Here is a 20,992-nt window from a genome sequence, read left to right on the forward strand (position 1 = left end):
AAAGCTCACTCCACAGGCAGCCTGGGTGGCTCAGCGGTTTAGCGCCCCCTTTGGCCCAGGATGTGATCCTGGAGATCTGGGGTCGAGTCCCACGTCGGGCTCACTGCATGGAGCCTGCTTCTCCCTCTGCCTGTGTCTCTGCCTCTCTCTCTCTCTCTCTCTCTCTCATGAGTGAATAAATAAATAAAATATTTAAAAATAAAAAAGAAAGCTCACTCCATTTGCATTTAATTTACTTTTCCTTAAAAAGGAAAAAAAACGAAGGAAAGAAACCCTAGTATTTGGCCTAAGCAATGGAGATTCTCATAGGCAGTAGAGAGGAGAGGAGGTGGAGGATGTCCTTGTAAAATTACCTGTGATAGGGATCCCTGGGTGGCGCAGCTGTTTGGTGCCTGCCTTTGGCCCAGGGCGCGATCTTGGAGATCCGGGATCGAATCCCACGTCGGGCTCTCAGTGCATGGAGCCTGCTTCTCCCTCTGCCTATGTCTCTGCCTCTCTCTCTCTCTCTCTCTCTCTCTCTCTCTGTGACTATCATAAATAAATAAAAATTTAAAAAAAATTACCTGTGATAGAAAATGTCAGTTAATTGAACAGATATTTTTATTGAGAATGTTACGTATGAATATCACTGTTCTAGGCATAAATCCTGTCTTAAAGGAACTTCTAGTAAGCACTAGTCGGCATATCCATAAATAATTACAATATAAAGCAGGAAATCTTTAATTTTTTTTAAAATTATTTATTTATTTATTTATTTTATTTATTTATGATAGTCACAGAGAGAGAAAGAGAGAGAGGCAGAGACATATAGGCAGAGGGAGAAGCAGGCTCCATGCACCGGGAGCCCGATGTGGGATTCGATCCTGGGTCTCCAGGATCGCGCCCTGGGCCAAAGGCAGGCGCCAAACCGCTGCACCACCCAGGGATCCCTAAAGCAGGAAATCTTAAGTGTCTTGTGAAAAAATGTAGAGATAAATTGCAAAAGGGACAGTTACCTTCTAGCTGACAAATCAATTTGGGTAGACTTTGAAGCAACACGTTGTTTGAGCAAGACCTCAAAAAGTTACATGAGTTTTAAAGTTGAGTAGGAAAGATAGGTGTAGCACAAATTCTATCTGTGGCAGCACAGGTAGGTGCTAAAGAAGAGTGGATTGCTGAGTTGCCTAGTATATAAAATGAACAGAAGGTGGTGTGTATGTGTGCTAAAGAAGACTAGACAAGCATCTAAGGCCAGATAGTTATTTGTTCAAACAGTTGTACTGTATCATAAAGGCAATGAAAAGCCATTGAAAGCTTTCAAGTGGAGCAGGGAAATACTGGGATGTACTTGTGCGGAAACTGAAGGTGGGCTAGCAGTAGGGCAGCAGTTGGATTACTGTAGCACTCTTGGGGAAATTGGATAAGGGGCTGAGTCAGGGTAGCTTTGTAGCAGTGATTAAGAGGAGGTAATGAATATGTAAGTTCCTGCTGGATCAATCAGTAGGACTTGGCAGTTAATTGATGTGGGGGTGAAGAAAGGGGGAGGCTCCAGAAAGGTGGTGAATTATTGGCCCATTAGATTATTTTTATTATTGTTATTACTTTGCATTTGTATATGGGGCTTTAGAATTCATAAAACACAGTTACATCTGAGCCTTCATAACTCTGTAAGTTAAACAGAGTTAGAATTATCCTTATTATGGATAAGGAAATAAAGAATTCAGGAATTTTTTGTTAATACGGAAAGTAAATGCAGATCTATGCCTCTGACTGTAGTCTTCCAGTTTCTTGGCCAGTGCGTTCTCTAAAACCTGACAAGAAAAACGCTGGCATCAAGTCCTAATTTATTACACTAAGTGTGAATGTGGGAAATTGCTTTATCCTTTGAGCTGTGGTTTCTTTGGATGTCTTTATGCTTTTTATTTTTTAGGGATACTCTCAAGATAAATTGTAATGTTTTCATTTTCTCTAACTCTTTATTCAGCAAATAATACTGAGTACAAAATACTATGCTTGATACTAGAATACAAGATACAAGAGATGTAATCCCTGCTGTTGAAATGTTTCACAGATTAGAGGAGAGGAAGCAAACATGTAAATAAGTACTTATAATAAGCTGTAATAAGTGCTGTACTACAGGTGTGTGCGTATGCTATAGAGTCACAGAGGGAGGGAGCAATTAAGAATGTCAGGGAAATGTGAACCAAGTCTTGTCCCATAGTCATTTAACTGTAGTAAAATGTTAAACAAGGCAGAGGGTAAAATATGTACCATTATAATAGTAACTACTATTTGTTGAAAGCTTCTAAAAGCCAACAAACTCCAAGGATTGCTAGTAGATACCAAAACTAGGAAGAAACATGGAGGGATTCTTCCCTAGAACCTTCAGAGGGAGGATAACCCTGCCCAGGACCTTGGTTTCAGACTTTTAGCCTTCACAACTGTGTGAGAATAAATTTTTGTTGTTTTAAGCCACATGGTTTGTGATACTTCATTATGGCAGCCTAAGGAAAATAATATGGTGTAGTAGTGGCATAAGAATCAAATTGTGATGAGCACTGAGTAATAAACAGAATTGTTGAATCATTATATTATACATCTGAAACTAATATAACATTGTATGTTAATATACTTCAATAAAAACAAAATGAAACAAAGATTCAAGTTGATTATTGGTAAATCAAGAAAACCCAGAAATAGATCCATGATTATACAATCGTTTGATTTTCAGCAAAAGCAGTCTAATGCAGAAAAGAAACATCCTTTTAACAAATAGTGCTTGAAGAACTGGATGTACATACGGGGGGGAAATGAACTTCAGCTCTTTCTACACAGCATACATAGAAAATAAATTCTAAATACAAAAGCTAAAACATAAAGCTTCTAGAAGAAAGCATCTTTGTCACTTAGGCAAAAATTTCGTAGGACACAGAAAGCATTAGCCATAAAAGAAAAAAAAATTAATGAATACTCGTCATCTAAGGACATTAAGAAAATGAGTAGACAAACTAAACATAGGGAGAAAATGTTTGCAAAAAGTTTCTCCAACAAAGGACTTGTATTTAAAATATATAAATAACTACAATTCAAAATTAAATAGTCTTCTTAAAAATTGAGCAAAAGATTTATAAGACATCACAAAGAAAGGCATACAAATGACCGATTAGCACATTAAAAAGTGCTCAATATCATTTGTCATTGGGGAAATGCCAATTAAAATTGGAATGAGGAAAAAAAAATTGGAATGAGGGAAGCTGGGGTGGCTCACTGGTTAAGCATCTGCCTTTGGCTCAGGGTCCTGGGATCGAGTTCCACATAGGGCTCTCTGCAGGGAACCTGCTTCTCCCTCTGCCTATGTCTCTGCCTCTCTCTGTGTGCCTCTCATTAATGAATAAATAAAATCTTTCAAAAAAAATAAAATAAAATTGGAATGAGATATTAGTACACAAACACTGGAAAGGCTGAGGCTAATATGACCAAGTGTAGGTAGAGATATGGAGCAAGTGAAACTTGCATACTTTGTTTTTGGGAGTGTACAATGGTACTACTATATTGGGGAGGGGTCTGGGAGTTCTTTAGAAAACTAAACGTTAAAAAAAAAAGAAAACTAAACATTTCTGTACCCTATTATCCATTAATTCATTAATTCTGTTTTTGTTTTTTTAGAGAAGGGAGGGACTGGGAAAGGCCATAGGGAGAGAGAAAATCTTCAGTAGGCTTATTGCCCAGCAAAGTGGACTCAATCCCACACAACCCTGAGACAATAATTCTGTTCCTTTCTACACCCACAAAAAATGAAAGTGTACAAAAAACTCCTGTATTTATAGAAGAATGTTATAGTATCTTTAATCTAATAGCCAAAACCTATAACAACCTAGTTGTCTATCAACAGGAGAATGAATAAACAGATGGTGATGTATTCATACAATGGAATAAAATAATAAAAAGAAACAAAGTCACTAATTAAACATAGATATGTCTCAAAAACATTGTGTTGAGATAAAAAGCACCTTACCTTAAAAAAAAAAAAAAAGCACCTTACATAAAGCAGTGCAGGTCCTTTGTTTCCAATGCATAAAGTTTTACAAGAAGCAGAACTAATCTGTAATAGAACAAATTTAGAACAATGGTAGTCCCTCAGGTGTGGGGGCAGGAGTTTCCTGGGAAAGGGGCATGAGAGACTTAAGGTTTTCATAATGTCTTATATCTTGAGAAGGATCTAGGTTATACAGGTATATACATTTGTTACAAATTTGTTAAGTGATAATATGCCACTTAAGTATACCACTTAAGATTAATTTATTTCATTGAATTTAAACTTGACCTTAAATGAAAAAATATATAAATATTAAATATTAAACTATATTAATTGATATACAGGCTGAAGTCATGAGTGTATATTCATGTCCTCAATTATTCCAAAATGCATTGGAAAATGGATTGATGGACAGGTAGATATGTGACAAAAGTAAATATAGAAATGCAATTTAATTACAAAAATTATTGAGTATATGGGTATAAGTCGCAGAAAAATACAGTATACCATTTAGTTAAAAAATTAACATAACAAAGTTGAGTTATTTTAATTTCAGAATCATAGGATTATGAGTTTTTTCATCTTCGGTTTTTGGGGTGTGATATACTTTTTTTGGAAAAATTATTTAATAAAATTTAATAGTCTAGACCTTGTATATAAAGTTTATTTTGAAAATTTTCATGAAAAGAGATTATTAGTAACTTCAAAGTTTTTTACAGGGATCTAATGAGGCACAGACTAATAGATATAAAATGGAATGATTAGATGTTTATCATATTCATTGATTTGTGATTGGTCACTTTTTTTTCTAAAGATCTTATTTATTTATTCATGAGAGATACAGAGAGAGAGGCGGAGACACAGAGAGAGAGAGAGAAGCAGGCTCCATGCAGGAAACCTGACTTGGGACTCGATCCTGGGTCTCCAGGATTATGCCCTGGGCCGAAGGCAGGTGCCAAACCGCTGAACCACCCAGGCGTCCCATGACTGGTCACTTTTTAAAAGTTGTTTGCTATGAACTGTTTGAAGAAGTAGATCTATGGAAACTTACTCTTTTAATAAAATAATGGTAGTTTTCTGATTTTATCAGCTACAGATTTCATTTATTCTCTCAAAGTTCAGTAATTATTTAATACTTTCTGTGTGACAGACACTGTACTTAGTCATGTATGAATATGTCTATAGTATTAGAGCACAGTTCACAGATTTAGTTTTAATTGGTCAAGTATTCTAAGAAAGAAGAAATAAGTAAACATCTCTTCATTTGCATGCTTCTAGAGATTTAAATCATTCAGAATGTTTTGACATTTGGCAAATCAGTTACTCTTTTTTCGCAGTTTGTCCATGTTTCTATCTGCTAAAGGAAGAAAGAAAGCCTTTCTTCAGTCACAGTGGTGAGCTTGTAGTATGACCCATGATTATCCATCAGGGTTAGGGCTGACCTATTGAGGGAGGTCACAAAAAGAGCATACGGCTTTCAGCTGTGAGACTCATGAGGTCAGCGATCATCTCTGTTATTGTTTACAGTTCTGTCTTCATCCTGGCAAGAGACTGGTACATAATAAATACTCAAAATATTAAAAAAATACTCAAAATATTTGTTTATTGACCAGTTAAATTAACAGATTTATAGTTTAAAGAGAAGAGCAAAACAGTATTATAATTTTGAAACTCAAATAATAATAATAATAATAATTTTGAAACTCACCGTGTCAATTCTAAATGAGACATACACATGATGGATTTGTGGGACTAGAATAAAAATACAATAAACACAGAAGCACCTGCTACATATAATTATCTATGCAGACTGTCCAACAGAAAGCAGGGCTTTGCTTGTGGAAAATTTAATGAAGCTCTCCTTTTTACCATCGTATGTTTATTTTCCTTATAATCATCATTGCCATTATTATAAATAAACAGAATATATGATATATTATAAATAAACCTCTACTATTGTTTGAGGCTCTTGCTCTGTAGTAAAGAAATGGTTTATATTTTGCAAACCTTTCATTACTTATATCTTGGCTTACGTTGTATAGGTTAATAATAATTTATAAAAGGTAACACTCGCATAAAAATACTAATAATATGTGAGCAGGCTTAAGATCATGGTAGCTTTTTAAATTATGCATTCTATCTCAAACTGTAGTTGGGTTGGTTATGTTCTCAAATGGCTTTTTTTTTATGTTCTCATTTGTGTTTCCAAAGCAGCATTTAGACATAGCTCTGAAGTGTTGACAGTTTGAAGAAGTCCAGTGCAGTAATGTTTTATCAGATAAATAAATGATATTTTAAAGCTTGTGACAGTCAACAAAGCATGGCAGCAACTACTTGTATGTCAATTTTAAAAGACAAGGACAGGTACCCAAAGGAGAAGAAGCTGTCAGCCCATTTAGACACATAAGGTTAAATGTCTTTAGGTTAAAAATGTTTGGGTAGACATTTTTCCCGTCCCTCCTGTTAAATGCAGCCAAAAACCTTGGACACTATATAAACATAAGAAAAATCTGAAAGGTGGAGAAAAGACTGTCCAGCTAGGGTTTGTGGGGCCCTAGAAAAGATACAATAAAGTCCTAGAAGGAAGCTCAAAGTCTCATGGTCCCCACGCCACTCCCCCGAGGAGCACAAGGTGCCTCCCCCACTCTTCACAGATAGAGGACTTGAGTTTCTACTCTAAATTGGCAGTAATGATGCGGCTCTTGCCTTCCCCTGTTACAGAAGTCCTGCTAAAACAAGATTTGGGGCACCTGTGTGGCTCAGTCGTTTGGGTGTCTGCCTTCAGCTCAGGTCATAATCTCGGGGCCCTGGAATCGAATCCTGCATTGGGCTCCCTGCTCATTGGGAAGCCTGCTTCTCCCTCTCTCTCTGCCCATCCCCCCTGCTCGCTCTCTCTAGCTCTCAAATAAATAAATAAAATCTTTAAAACAAGATTTTAAAAAAAGATTTTATTTATTTATTCATGAGAGACACAGGCTGAGTGAGAAGCAGCTCCCTGCAAGGAGCCCGATGCGGGACTCAATCCTAGATCCTGGGATCACGCCCTGGGCCAAAAGGCAGACGCTCAACTGCTGAGCCACCCAGGTGTCCCTAAAACAAGATTTAAATAAGATCCAGAATCTCATAACATAATACCCAAGATATCCCCAATAAAAAAATGACTTCTCAACAAGAATCAGGAAATTCTGAGTTGAAATGAGAAGACAACCAGTGCATCCCAACCCTAAAACAGATGTTAGAATTATGTGGCAAGAAATTTAAAGCAGCCATCACAAAAGGCTTCAATGAGCAATTACAAACCGGCTTAAAACAATGAAAAAAATAGTTCCAGCAAAGAAATAGTAGCCATAAAGAAAAACCAAATAGAAAGTTTAGAACTGAAAAATACAAAAACTGAAATTTTTAAAGATATGCAATGGATGAGCTCAGTGAAGAAATGGGATGACAGAAAAAAGAAATGGTAAACTTCAAAAAAAGAACAAAAGAATTACTCATTTTGAACAACACAAAGGAAACAGACTGGCAAAAAAAAAAAAAAAAAAACAGAAGGACCTTTGGCGCTATAACAAAAGATCTAACATCATTTTAGTACTAGAGGGAAATGGGAAAGAAGTCAGGGCTGAAAAATATAGAAGAAATAGTAGCTGAAATATAGAAATAATAGCTGAAATTTTCCCAAATTTTACAAAAGACATAAACCTGTAGCTTGAAGAAGCCAAGTGAACCCCAAACAGAATATACCCCAAAAATCCATGCCAAGGCATAGAGTCAAACTTTTTAGAAGGCAAAGAAAACATTTTGAAAGTATTAGGAGAGAAGTGATGCATTGCCTATAGGAGAAAAACAATTCGAATGATAGTGAATTTCTCATCAGGAAGCATAGAGACCAAAGGAAATGATACAGTATTTTCAAAAGACTAAAGGGAAAGAACTATCAACCCAGAATTCTATATTCAATGAAAATATTCCTCAGAAATAAAGGGGAAACCATGATTCCCAGGTGAAGAAAAAGGAAGAGACTGTCATTATTACACCTATCCTAAAAAATGTCTAAAAGAATTTCTTGAAACAGAAAGGAAATGATAAAAGATGGAACATCATGAAGAAAGAACAACAGAAAGAGGAAATGTAAATAAAATAGATTGTGTTCTAAATTGTGTTTGACATTTTCTCTTTAACTGCTTTTCAATAATTATAACACTGTGGTTCTCAATATATGTAGGGAAATATTGAAGACAATTAGATTATAAATGAGATAGGGTAAAGGGTCTTGAACAAAGGTAAAATTTCTCTCGCTGTTGACACCAGTAAACTGGTAACTTACCTATAATGTAATGCCTAGAGCAGGCAATAAAATCTATTCAGAGATGTACTCAAAAACATTTTAGATTAATAAAATTAGAATTCTAAAATATGTTTAAATAACCCACAAGGAAGGAAAAAGATAACTGATTAAAGAAATGGAAAATAAAAAATGAGTATTCACTAACATATTCATGATTAAGTGTAAATGGTCTAAATCTGCTAGTTGAAAGAGACAAAGTGAATAAAAAAGTGATGCTTGTTTATAAGAAATCATTTCAGATATAATGATATAAGCAGGTTGAAAGTAAAAGGCAGATTTATTTGTGGTGGCCAAAAACTGGAATCAAACAAAATGTCCCTCAGTAAGGTAATGGTTAAACAAACTAGGGCAGCCCTGGTGGCTCAGTAGTTTAGTGCCGCCTTCGGCCCACGGCATGATCCTGGAGACTGGGTCGGGCTCCCTGCCTGGAGCCTGCTTCTCCCTCTGCCTGTGTCTCTGTCTTTGTCTCTGTCTCATGAATAAATAAATAAAATCTTTAAAAAAAAAAAAAAACCCAAACTATAGTATATTCATACCATGGACGACTACTCAGCAATAACAAGGTATAACTATTGGTACTTGTATCAACTTGAGTTGATCTTAAACGTATTAAAACTGGATGAAAAAGTCAATTGTAAAATATACTATTTGATTCCATTTATGTAACATGACAAAATTACAGAGATGGAAAACATACATGGTTGCTAGAGCTTAGGAACGCTTGGAGGAAGGAGAGTGTAACTAAATGGATAGCAGGAGAGAGATTATAGTGAAATAGTTTTGTATCTTAATTTTGGTGTTAGTTACACAAATGTATATGTAATAAAAATAGCATAGAACGATACACAGTATACCAGTTTTAACTTCCTATACCTTTTTTTTTTTTTAATGTGTTAACTTCCCATTATAGAGGATTAGAATTTAGCTATTGTTCACTTCCCCCTTCACCACTAACATAAACCTTATTTCTTGGGATCCCTGGGTGGCACAGCGGTTTGGCGCCTGCCTTTGGCCCAGGGCGTGATCCTGGAGACCCGGGATCGAATCCCATGTCGGGCTCCCGGTGCATGGAGCCTGCTTCTCCCTCTGCCTGTGTCTCTGCCTCTCTCTCTCTCTCTCTCTCTATCATAAATAAATTTTTTTAAAAAATTAAAAAAAAATTTAAAAAACCTTATTTCTACTTCCCATTTTCCCACCATAGTTATCAAATTTGTTTCAGTTAAGATCAATATTCTGTTTTTTAAAGAAGAATAGTAAAAACACTATACATATCTAAGATATTGCTTTTCCACTCTTGCCAACTTTTTTGTTTTCCCCAGAATTAATAATTGTCTTGTGTTGTTCACTTACATAGTTTTCTATATATCTGTGATTGAATCCCAAACTCCCTGAGTTGCAAATACCTTTCTGTTCATTCTCAATGTTAGTTTTCCCACTGTTCCAGTTTAAAGAGAGAGGTAAACGTAGGTTGGATTTTAGAGCATTGGTATAAAGACAGTTCTTAGTGTTAGAAATTCCCTGTAAATCGTTACTTTTTCTATTTACACACATACTTTGTGCAGTTGCAGAGAGACAAGTGAATATTCCTTTATTCTAGTTTATAACGAAGAAAGTCTGTTGGTTTGTGAATCATCTGCATCCCCATTAATCCCATGAGAAGTGGGGAGAGCAATGTAGTAGAGTTGGGAACACTTGGGTTCTAGTTTTAATTTAGTTGCTAATTGACTTTCTCAAGCTAGGATAATCAGGTAACCTCCTTGGCCTCAGTTTTCTTTTCTTTGTAATAATGACAGAATCAGACTGGATTATAAGTGAGAGCTCCTTTAGTTCAAGTGTAATTTTAAGTTGATAAATGTCTTTATTTAACCCTGACTTAACAAATTAATTTCCAAATGGTTAATTGGTTAATTCCAAATGAGTTAATTTCCAAATCAATAGTGTTTTCATTTTCAGAACTTTTAAAAACATACCCTTATTTTTTAGAGAGAAATTAGATCAAAAGACCTAAAGTAAATTTTAAAGCCTGCAGAGATAGGAAATTATAAAAGACAAAAATGGGCTATGAATGTTGCCTTTGTTGTGCTTCAAATTATGATGTGGGAATTGTAGTTTTAACTTCCCTAGGGTGCCTAGAAAAGAAAAATTCTAAGGTCATCAGAAACCTTGTTGTTTACTACCCATAGGTTAGATTTGAAAAATACACTGTGCTGTGAAATAATTAGTATGGCTTTTATGGCAATTTCTTTACGTTTTAGACTGTTGAAGCTGGATGGATTCTTGAAGGTTTCTGAGAGAGTCCCTAGTCGTCTAGCAGTAACCAAGGGCAGAATGTGCTGTTTTTTATTTGCAGATGTTTTATTTAATTATGAAGTGTGATATGAGAGATATTTGGTATTTTGAATACTTAATTAGTTTTCACAGAGTATTCAGGTAAGTCAGGTAAGTTTGAAAATGAATTTTTAAGTTCACTTGAGTTCACCTTAAGTACATGTATTGGTGTACTTTTATATGTATTTGATGAGACTGATAATGTCTCACATATTATGGGATTTTATGAAGAGCAGGTATATAATTTCATTACAAACATTTATTCATTGGTTATTATTCACTAATATATTTTACTGGTTTTCAGGTACTTGAAGAAGCAGAAGCTCAACATTTGTATCAGTCCATTTTGCCTGATATGGTGAAAATTGCACTGTGTCTGCCAAATATTTGCACCCAGGTTAGTCGAAATAACTTCTTCCTCAGTAGCTTTCTTGAGATTCACAAATTGAATTTCTTTTAAACTCTAATGGCCAGGGTCAAAGAGAAAGAAGAGAGAAATGAGAAACAGTTTTGTTTTTTTTTTTATAAGGATTTTGCTATACTGAAGAAAAGGTTAGAGGCTAGAGGGAATACTGCAAAAGAACATTAAAAATGCAGCATTCAATTTCTGAGCTTCAGTTTACACTGTTGAAGTTTGCTTACTGAGACTTCCTATTCTGTTTTTGTTTAAACAATCTCTAACTTAAAAAAGTTATTATTCCAAAACACACTAATGGAGTTAGAATATTTTATCTTCAAAATGGCCTACTACCTCACTCTCCTTTCCCCACACAGTGATGTTGTTATATAACAAATGAGCTCATAGTGCTTTTTTAGCTTTTAAAAATGAAGGAAAGAATCCAATATTATTTCTTTTTGGAGGGAGTATATTAATTAATTGCTACATAAGAAATTACCTCAAAATTTCATGGCTTAAAGCAGCAAACATTTATTATCTCACAGTCTCTGTCAGCAATTTAGGAGCAGCTTTGCTGAGTGGTTCTGGCCCAGGATCTCTCTTCTGGTTGTAGTCAGGGTGTTGGTCAGGGCTGTAGTCATCTCAAGGTTTCACTGAGACTGGAGGAGCTGCCTCTAAGTTGATTTACTCACATGGCTTTTGGCAGAAGCCCTCAATTTCTTGTGATAGCCCTCTCCATAGGTTGATTGAGTTGTCCTCACAATGTGGTCGCTAACTTCCTGGGAACAAGCCACCTAAGGGAGACAACAAGAAATTGGCAGTGCTTTTTTTGACCTTGTTTTTTAAGACATCTACCATCATTTCTGCTATCTTTCTGTTGATTACAAATTAGTCACTAAATCTAACCTGCACTCAAGGAGATGGTAATTAGACTCTCTTAAAAGGAGGAGATACCTGGGCGCCTGGGTGGCACAGTTGGTTGAGCACCTGACTCTTGGTTTCAGCTCAGGTTGTGATCTCAGGGTTGTGAGATCAAGCCCTGCATCTGCTCCTCACTCAGTGCAGAGTCTGCTTGAGATTCTCCCTCACTCTTCCTCTGCCCTTCCTGCTTGTGTGCATGCTTACTCTCTTTCTCTCTCTCTCTCTCTCTCTAAAATAAAATCAATAAAAATAAATCTCTAAAAAGGAGGAAATATCAGAATTCGTGGACATATTTTCAAATTACCATAAAACGCTATTGGTTTGTTCTTTTTAGTTTTCTTCCTATGTTTCTGAAAACAGTGGCTTGAATTTGCCTGTCTTTTGTTTCTAGAGCCAACCCCCTTGCTGCATGGATGCTAGCCAAGATTCTGTTGATGCTTTTGCCTCACAGAGGCCCTAGGGACATTTTAGGTGAAACAGTGTACAAACGTGTGAGATGTTTTCACACACTGTAGTGTGTGACACTGCAGTTTGTCTTTGGGGTATCCCCCAAACCACAAGCATAATCATTGAGACAATCTAAAAACATGACCAAATACCTGAGGGCCATTCTATCTTCAGTTGAGAACCACTCTATGTTTTTGATGTGCCATAGTTGTTAGCTTTTTACTGTGGTATTTCTAATTTTATGTAACTTTAATTTCACATCACTAATGCATTGTGTGCAAAATAAGCTTTTCTGTTGGGCACAGAAAATACATATTAATATTCTTCTTGTTGTCTTTTTTGAAGTTTTTTTGCTTGCTTCTGTGTCATGTTCACTCTTTTTTTCTTTCCTTGCTTTTTTCCTTACCTAGTAAAATATCTCACTACATCTTAGGTTCTGCTTAACTTTTACATCCCCCTGCGAAACCTTCCCTACCTCTCCTGGCCAAAGTTAATCCCTCCTGTAGCACTCAAGTCACACTTAGAACATTATTTTGTAATTTATCTTTATATATCTACCCCTACTATAGTATATTCTTTTTGAAGGGAAATCATCTTTGTGTCCCCAAGTTTCATGTGCTTAGTTAAATGTTTTTTTTTTTTTTAATTTTTTTTTTTATTTATGTATGGTAGTCACAGAGAGAGAGAGAGAGAGGCAGAGACATAGGCAGAGGGAGAAGCAGGCTCCATGCACCGGGAGCCCGACGTGGGATTCGATCCCGGGTCTCCAGGATCGCGCCCTGGGCCAAAGGCAGGCGCTAAACCGTTGCGCCACCCAGGGTTCCCCGTTAAATGGTTTTTTAATTCAATGTGTAGTTCATAATTGAACTTATACTTGATAAGTATATAGCCTTTTAGACATGAATCACTTAATCATCTTCTCTTCCCCTTGCACTTAGGCAAGAGCATTTCTGTATTTTATGTAATGAGATATATATTCAAAAACATCTAAATTTATAAGCTATAACAAAGCACTTGGTAGAACAAAATCAGACTTGTGGCTCCTCTATATTTTGGCCTGGCTAAAAACAAAAAAATTCTGTTCTTCCATTAATGGGGAGAACATTTTAAGTCTGTTTTTTATATACTCTACTGAAAAGTAAATCTCTGCTGTGAAAGTTAATATTTCACTTTGATATCAAGATATTTTTGGCAAATTAAATTGTATATGTGGTTACTTCACAATTTATTACATTAACATTCTCTAGTCCAAATCCAAAAGGTAAATTTAGATTTATAAAAAGGAACTTCAAGGAAGGAAACGAATTTTGGACATGAGCTTCTTGAAAGATCTTGGTTCATGTTAAACCAGTCCCTTATTTTATCTAGCTGAACACTTGATAAGATTTACATCTTCTCGTTTTCCCCAAGTATGAGCTTTCAGACATTTCTCCTCCAAGAAAACAAATCAATTATTCTATTTAAATCGTACTATTAAAATAAAAATAAAATCCTACTATTTGGTTATTTGGGGGTTAAGAAATGTTTGTGTTTATCTTTCATTAAGCCTAAAATGCCACCATTAATTTTTAAAGTTATTTTTATGAATAACTTAATAAATGGTAGTTAAAAGCTCATTTTTAACTAAAACTAAGTACCAGTTTGCCATTGTCACCTTTTCTAAACTTCTTGCTGGGTTGTAAATAAATGTATAGGATGGGAAAATGGAAATCGATATGAGCTCTCTGTTCCGTCTTTCTTAGGAATGGTAATTGCTAAGGCCTAAAAGGACAGCATTTGGATACTGTAGTGATTCTTTCCATTTTCTCTGTTTGTCTTTGTATTTTCCCAAGAGAAACAGTTAAACTGCAAATTTAACCTTTTTTTTCCTAGCACACTCTTATTCTAGCACTGATGTACATTTTCTGATACTTAGAAAAAAGTTAATTGTTACATCATTGCAGTTTTGATTTGCCTTGCCTACCTCTCCTAGGTTTCATTTTTGATGTTGATTCCTGAGATATGATCAGGACAGTTGGTTTGAAATGAATGCAGATATCCAGGATTCCTAGTTCTGGGTCTTATTGAAAGGCAGAAGGAAAAGCATCTTAAATATTATGTTGGAACATTTTAAAACTTTACAACTGATATTATAAACTGGCAGTTGGTCTTTGGCTTTACCACCATGTCTTTAAAAACATGTAGTTTTAACATTTAAAATAGAATAAAACCCACTGAACATAAGGTCCCGTGGATTATCCTGAAAAGAAAAGCTCAGTGGATTTGGATTTGGTACAACTAGAAGACATTTCCATCATAAAAAATCTGAAGAAAAAATGTCCTATATCTTCTTGGCTTAAAGTGATGATGTAGGGAAATGCCTGTCTTCTTACAGTTTATACATATGTCTGTCTATACATGTCCTATTAATTGCTGTAATAAAATTAGATTTAGGTCTCAAAGAAATTGTCAAAGTGAAGGTTGGTTCAGAATTAGAAGGAAAAGATTTATTTATTGAATTTCCTTAGGTCATTTTATTTAGGACTAATAGAAAAATTGCTCTATCCAGCAATCTTAAATATAAGTGAGAATAAAATTTAGCATATGTAGTAATGGCTAAACTCAGTGATGCATTTTTCTCTTTTATTGTTTAGTTTTTCATTACACGGATAATGTGTTTTTATTTCTTACTTGCTAAAGCAATCTTGTTTTCCCCTAATAAGTAATGTTTATGTTCTCTTTACTATCATTATTATTGATTAGAAATCTGCAGTTTGTCAAACAAGTACACTTTTCCAATCATCCTTGATGAACTGCCCTTGACTTCAGTACTGCTGATTTAAGGATTCAGGAGTGGCCTGAAATTATTCCTGCCTTAATTTAGCAAATGCAATTTGGTGCCTCTGCTTTTGAAATTGCTAAACTAATTATTGCCCTTCTTGTCTGTATATTTTGTTTCCTCTCTCAGCCAATACCACTCCTGAAACAGAAGATGAATCATTCCATCACAATGTCACAGGAACAGATTGCCAGTCTTTTAGCTAATGCTTTCTTCTGCACATTTCCACGGCGAAATGCTAAGATGAAATCTGAGTATTCTAGCTACCCAGATATTAACTTCAATCGGTATGTTTTCAGAGAACACCTCTTTAAAAGTGAAATAGAGAAGGGTGGAAGGAACTAATATTTGTCCAGTGATTTGCCATAGGCCAAACATTTTATGTCCAGTTATCTAATTTAACCTTTACAATGCAGTAAGTTAAGTGGTTTTTTTGCTATTTTGCAGGCAAGATAAAGTTCAATGAAAATTTTTGTTATGGTACAGTTTCTCTCCATTATCAACACTAAGAAGGAGTGGGGAAACAATGAAAAATAATGTCATCTGTATAAAATAATTTATTTAAAATCCCAACAAGAGATACCATATTCTCTTTGTATAAATACTAGTTGTGAGGAACATGTTGTTAACCTAATTTTGAGTCAGTATGTTAAGCTAAGTTTAAGAGAATAGTATTAGTCATTTAGTTCAAATATACAGGGAGCAATTCCAGTATTCTCTACAGTTTAAGTTCCTTCAGGTCACAAGAGAAGGGGTAGACCAGTTTCTGTCTTCTGTGCCTTCTCTCATCCACAAGGCTTTTATTTCTTCTTTGAGCATCAGTTTATGTATCAGTGCACTTCTGATAGCTCTGATCCTGCCAGGATAGGTTTGCTATTCCTCTGGGTTCTTAGGAAGGTCTGTACGAACCTCTGTTATGTGGAAGAGGAGGTATACAGAATTATGATGCTTAATTAGAAAGGGTATAGTTTAATAAAGGAAACCTTTCCTGAGGAAATAACGTTTGAACTAAGTATGAAAGGGTAAGTAGGAGTTTTTACCCAGGAGAAAAGGAGAAATGATTATATTCTGGGCAGGGAGTATGGTACATAAAAAGGCATTGTGGTAAAAGTGGCAGGACATCCTCAGGGATTGAAAGAAGACCAGTACAGTTGCAGCAGAGAGGACAAGTTGCAGAAGGAGATGACAACCAGTAGGCGATCCTACTATGCCTACTAGGCCTTCCTAAGGCAATAGAAAGTCATTTGGTATGGGAAGAGGGGGAAGCTGATGCACTTGATCAAATTTACATTTTCAAAAGTTTGTTCTGACTACAGTGTGGGTGCTGAGTGGAAAGGGGCCATAGTACAATGAGTTTACCCAGTTAGAGAGGCGATTGCAATGCACCAAGAAGGAGAGGATGATAGCTGGGATTGTGAGTAGTGGGGGTGGAGGTATGGTGACATTTGAAGGGCAAGTCAGACAGATTGGATCAATGAGTGGGTAAAGAGAGGCATCCAGGGCACTACCTAGGTTTTTACAACCAGGCACGTGCCTTTAGTGTTCTCTACTTTTCCTGCTGTACCGCCTACCCTACTTTGTTAAAATTGTGGGTTTCATCCTTTCAGTGGGGACCGGGATTTTTTTTTTTTTTTTTTTTTAATATTTATTTGTTAGAGAGAGAGCTGGGGAGGGGCAGAGGGAGAGAGAGAGAATCTCAAGCAAACTCCCCCCCTGAGGACAAACCCTGATGTAGTGCTTGATCTTACAACACTGAGATCATGACCTGAGCCGAAATCAAGAGTCAGTCACTCAAGAGTCAGTCACATAACGGACTGAGCGACTCATGTGCCCCATTAGTGGGGAGTGTGGATAGGGATCTTACCTTTCATTAAATTTCATGCATTGTAGGCATTCAATAAATCCACATTGAGTGAATGAAAATAAATTTTGCAGATGGAACATTTAAAGAGTTGATTAGTGGCAGAGTGCTAAGACTAAAACGTAGACCCTTTGTTCTTAGTCTGCTGTTTTTTATTTTTCAAACTGCATCTTATCCTTAGCATTTAGGAGATGTTTTATTTTTAAGCTATGTATAATTAAAGTTTTTGCCTTTGACTTATTTAGTATTTGGGGTAAGACTGAGAGAAAACAGAGCATTGGTATCTGCAGTTGTAATTGTAAGAACCTGTTTATTAACTATAATTTTTGTCTTAGTTAAGAAATTAATAAGAATTTATTTCTATTCGTAGTTAAGGACAATGCATCTCTTGCAGGTTTTCTTTTTAATATAGTAAAGGAAATGGTCAAATTTTGTATGTAAGTAAACAGTGGAAATTTGATTTTGTAGAAATGTAATTATCTGTTTCCATGAAGAGTATTAGTTATATTAATAATAAGGATCTCCATAGAGTAGTAGTCTTTCTGGTTTTTGGAATAAATGTTTGATTAGCTCCAGGATCACCAGGGATACTATAAATTATAAAATTTCTATCCAGAATTCTCAAGATAGTCCCAGTGGTTTTATGTTTTCCTGGTTTTGGATTTTGGTAAGCAGTAGCTCTAATTAATAATGCTTTAAAATTAGTGTTTCCATAGCCACTTACAGTTTGTTTCCATGGGATGAGTAGTCAGCTAATGAATGTATCTTGATAGTCCCTCAGATGTCTTAGTTACAAGCTTTCTTAAATTGATTCTTTGACTTGATTATAGACATTTTAAATTTATTTTTTAGATAAAAACTTTGCATTCTCTTACTAAGTTAAGGTTGTAGCAGAGAGCCTCTTCTCCAAAAAAGTTATTTTCAAAATTGTTAGGGATATTTTCAAACATACTAAAAAATAAAGGAAACAATATTATGAACCCATGTTTATTTAGCCAGCTTCAGTACTTACCAGAATCTTTTATTTTGTTCTTTTTTCACTTATCCAACCCCACCTTTTCTTTAAAAAACAAACAAACAAAAACTATTTTGAAACAAATTTCAGGGATCCCTGGGTGGCGCAGCGGTTTAGCGCCTGTCTTTGGCCCAGGGCGCGATCCTGGAGACCCAGGATCGAATCCCACATCGGGCTCCCGGTGCATGGAGCCTGCTCCTCCCTCTGCCTGTGTCTCTGCCTCTCTCTCTCTCTCTGTGTGTGACTATCATAAATAAATAAAAAATTGAAAAAAAAAACAAAAAACAAATTTCAGATGGTAAATTTCACCCAAGAAAAATTCGGTATTTCAGGACTCCTGGCTGGCTCAATTTATAGAGCATGCCATTTTTGCTCTCTGGATTGTGAGTTTCAGCCCCGTGTTGGGCATAGAGTTTACTTAAAGAGAAAAAAAAAAAAAGAATTCAGTATTTAAACTCTTCACAAATAACAGTCTGATATCTTAGTTAAATGTTAATAGCCCTTTGCTCAGAAAAGATTAAAGCTCTCTGTGGATAATTACACATATACATTCCTCATCACATAAAACAAGAAAAAGCACATAAAGGGAGCCGATTAAGCATGATTAGAATTAGCAATTATAGGGGCGCCTGGGTGGCTCAGTCGGTTGAGGACTCTTGATTTCAGCTCAGGTTGTGGTCCTGGGATCAAACCCTGCACCCAGCTTCAAGCTCAGCATGTAGTCTCCTTATACCTTTCCCTCTGCTCCTCCCCCTGCTTACACACAGGAGCGTGCTCTTTCTCTCTCTCAAATAAATGAAATCTTTAAAAATAGAATTAGCAATTGTTGGCTTTAATAAGGAATAAAAAGTTATATGTAGAACATGATCTCATTTACGTTAAAATATCTGTATCTGTTAATACACGTCTATGTTCACATCGGAACATGTATGAACATGGAAAATGGACTGACAAAAAAAATGAATAAAAGTATGATTACCATTGGGTAGTGAGATAAATACATTTAATGCTTTTATTTCATCCTTTTCTGTGTTTTTGAAATTGTTTATAATAAGTACATATTACTTTTATAATCAGAAGAAAAGTAGTTACAAGTCAATGATCAGAAATGGAGCAGAAGACAAAGTTAATAAAAAGAGTAGATGATTTTTGTAATTTGATTTTGAGGTTGGAATCCCACAGATTTTTTTCAGTCTTTTTCAAACAACTAGTGTGGGTAGTAGCTTCTTCCTTCCTAATTATAGCCCCATAGACACAGTATCATAACCTCCCCTTCACTGTCCATTCAGCCTGTAAGAGAAACAAATCCACAGGGTCCTCTAAGGACTGGGCACCTGTTACACCAACAGCCTTCTTTTCTCAATAGTAAAATGGACCTCAGGTTTGGAGTGGCTGACAGGTAATAGTCAAGAAGTCTTGAGAAGGCTTAGCTTTTGTGATTTCCCATTTCCTGCCACAATTACCAGAACCTGCATTAATTTTAATACATGTGTTAATTTTAAAGCATCATTTTTTTCAGCTAAACATCTGACGGGAATGCTGGCACATCTTAAGAAAGAGCATTTGTCTTTTTCATTGTGCTTGGTCATTTATCCTGAAGTCTGAGCTGGTTGGCTCTGAGTGACAGCATGTTAGGTTTGACAGGAAAAGAGGCTGAGCTATTTTTCTTAATATGGATTTGAACAATATAAGCATTTTATGTAAACAAATGTTGATTTCTTTGCTGGGCATGAGAAATTTTTTGCATAAGAATAATCCTTAATAATAATAATAATAATACCTAATATTTATTAAATACTTAACTATGTATGAATCACCATACTGTTATTTTTTACCTAATATTTCAAATTTATAAATTAGGTATTGTTTTTTTCATTTTTCAGTTGAGAAGATGAAGGCTTAGAGAGGATTGATTACTTCACCAAGTTAGCGGTATAATTCGGATTCAAACTCAGAATAAAGTTGGCTTCTAGAATCTGTGTCCCTTAACCATTCTGCTATCTGCCCTCCCTTTGAGTAAACCAGATTAGTACTTCTTACATCATAGCTAATCAGAAACTAGAACTATCCTTGGAAACAATTCTTGATCTGTAAAATGAACCAAAGTCATTCATCAGCCCGGAGTGATCATAAGGGATGACCATAAGGGATTTAAACTCATACTATCTCAATAGCATTTCACCAAATGAGAGTTTAATCTGTTGAAGATTTGAAATTAGGTATATTCTTATATTCTGGCTGATGGATGTTCTTTTGATCACCAGAATGTTGAAAATTAATTAAGGGCAGGTAAAGCCTATGGTAGTCTCCACAATTGATTTAGGGAATCCTAGCAGCCAGGATGTCAGCATTTGGCTGCACTGAGATGGTATGTGTTTAATAAGCCTAAACTAGCAAAAAAGAAAAACAGAAATTATGACTGTACATGATCATTGATGCTGTCTGTTGACAGCTTACTTTGATTCTGTCTACGGAGGTTTCTAGGTAGGGAAGCTTCTGTACTAAGGTTCAGTGAGAGTAAGTGACTTGTCAGCAAAACTGAGACTTGGATACTGTTCTTCTGTTCAAACTTGGTGCTCTTTCATTATATCTTACTTCCACTCGAGCAAAATGCTCTGACCGTGCTCCAGAAATGGAAAACGACCCAAAGTTCCCCTTTTTCATGTGACTTATGAAAGATCAAGTACCTAATTTGGTGAGCCATTTGGTAAGCTGATTATGGAGGATTTTGTTGTGGTGGTGTTTTCTTTTTTGCCTAGTTGCTATTTATGGTTATAGTTTCTGGCAGTTGGGAGTTATGTGTGTGTGAGTGTATTTAGCCTCAAAGGGGCTATGGCTAGCTAGT

General features: G+C 35.7%; 1 protein-coding gene across 5 annotated transcripts in view; it reads left to right on the plus strand.

Annotated features, from left to right (window-relative positions):
- The window catches only part of PARG (poly(ADP-ribose) glycohydrolase), a 117,413-nt gene that overhangs the window by 37,013 nt on the left and 59,408 nt on the right, over positions 1-20,992 (plus strand). For all 5 annotated transcript variants that reach the window (XM_077878581.1, XM_077878579.1, XM_077878578.1 and 2 more), the window contains 2 exons: positions 10,993-11,085; positions 15,401-15,558. In XM_077878581.1, coding sequence (XP_077734707.1) covers positions 10,993-11,085; positions 15,401-15,558 — 251 coding nt within the window. The remainder of the gene's footprint in view (positions 1-10,992; positions 11,086-15,400; positions 15,559-20,992) is intronic.

The sequence above is a fragment of the Canis aureus genome, chromosome 29 (assembly GCF_053574225.1).
Source record: "Canis aureus isolate CA01 chromosome 29, VMU_Caureus_v.1.0, whole genome shotgun sequence".
Taxonomy (NCBI): domain Eukaryota; kingdom Metazoa; phylum Chordata; class Mammalia; order Carnivora; family Canidae; genus Canis; species Canis aureus.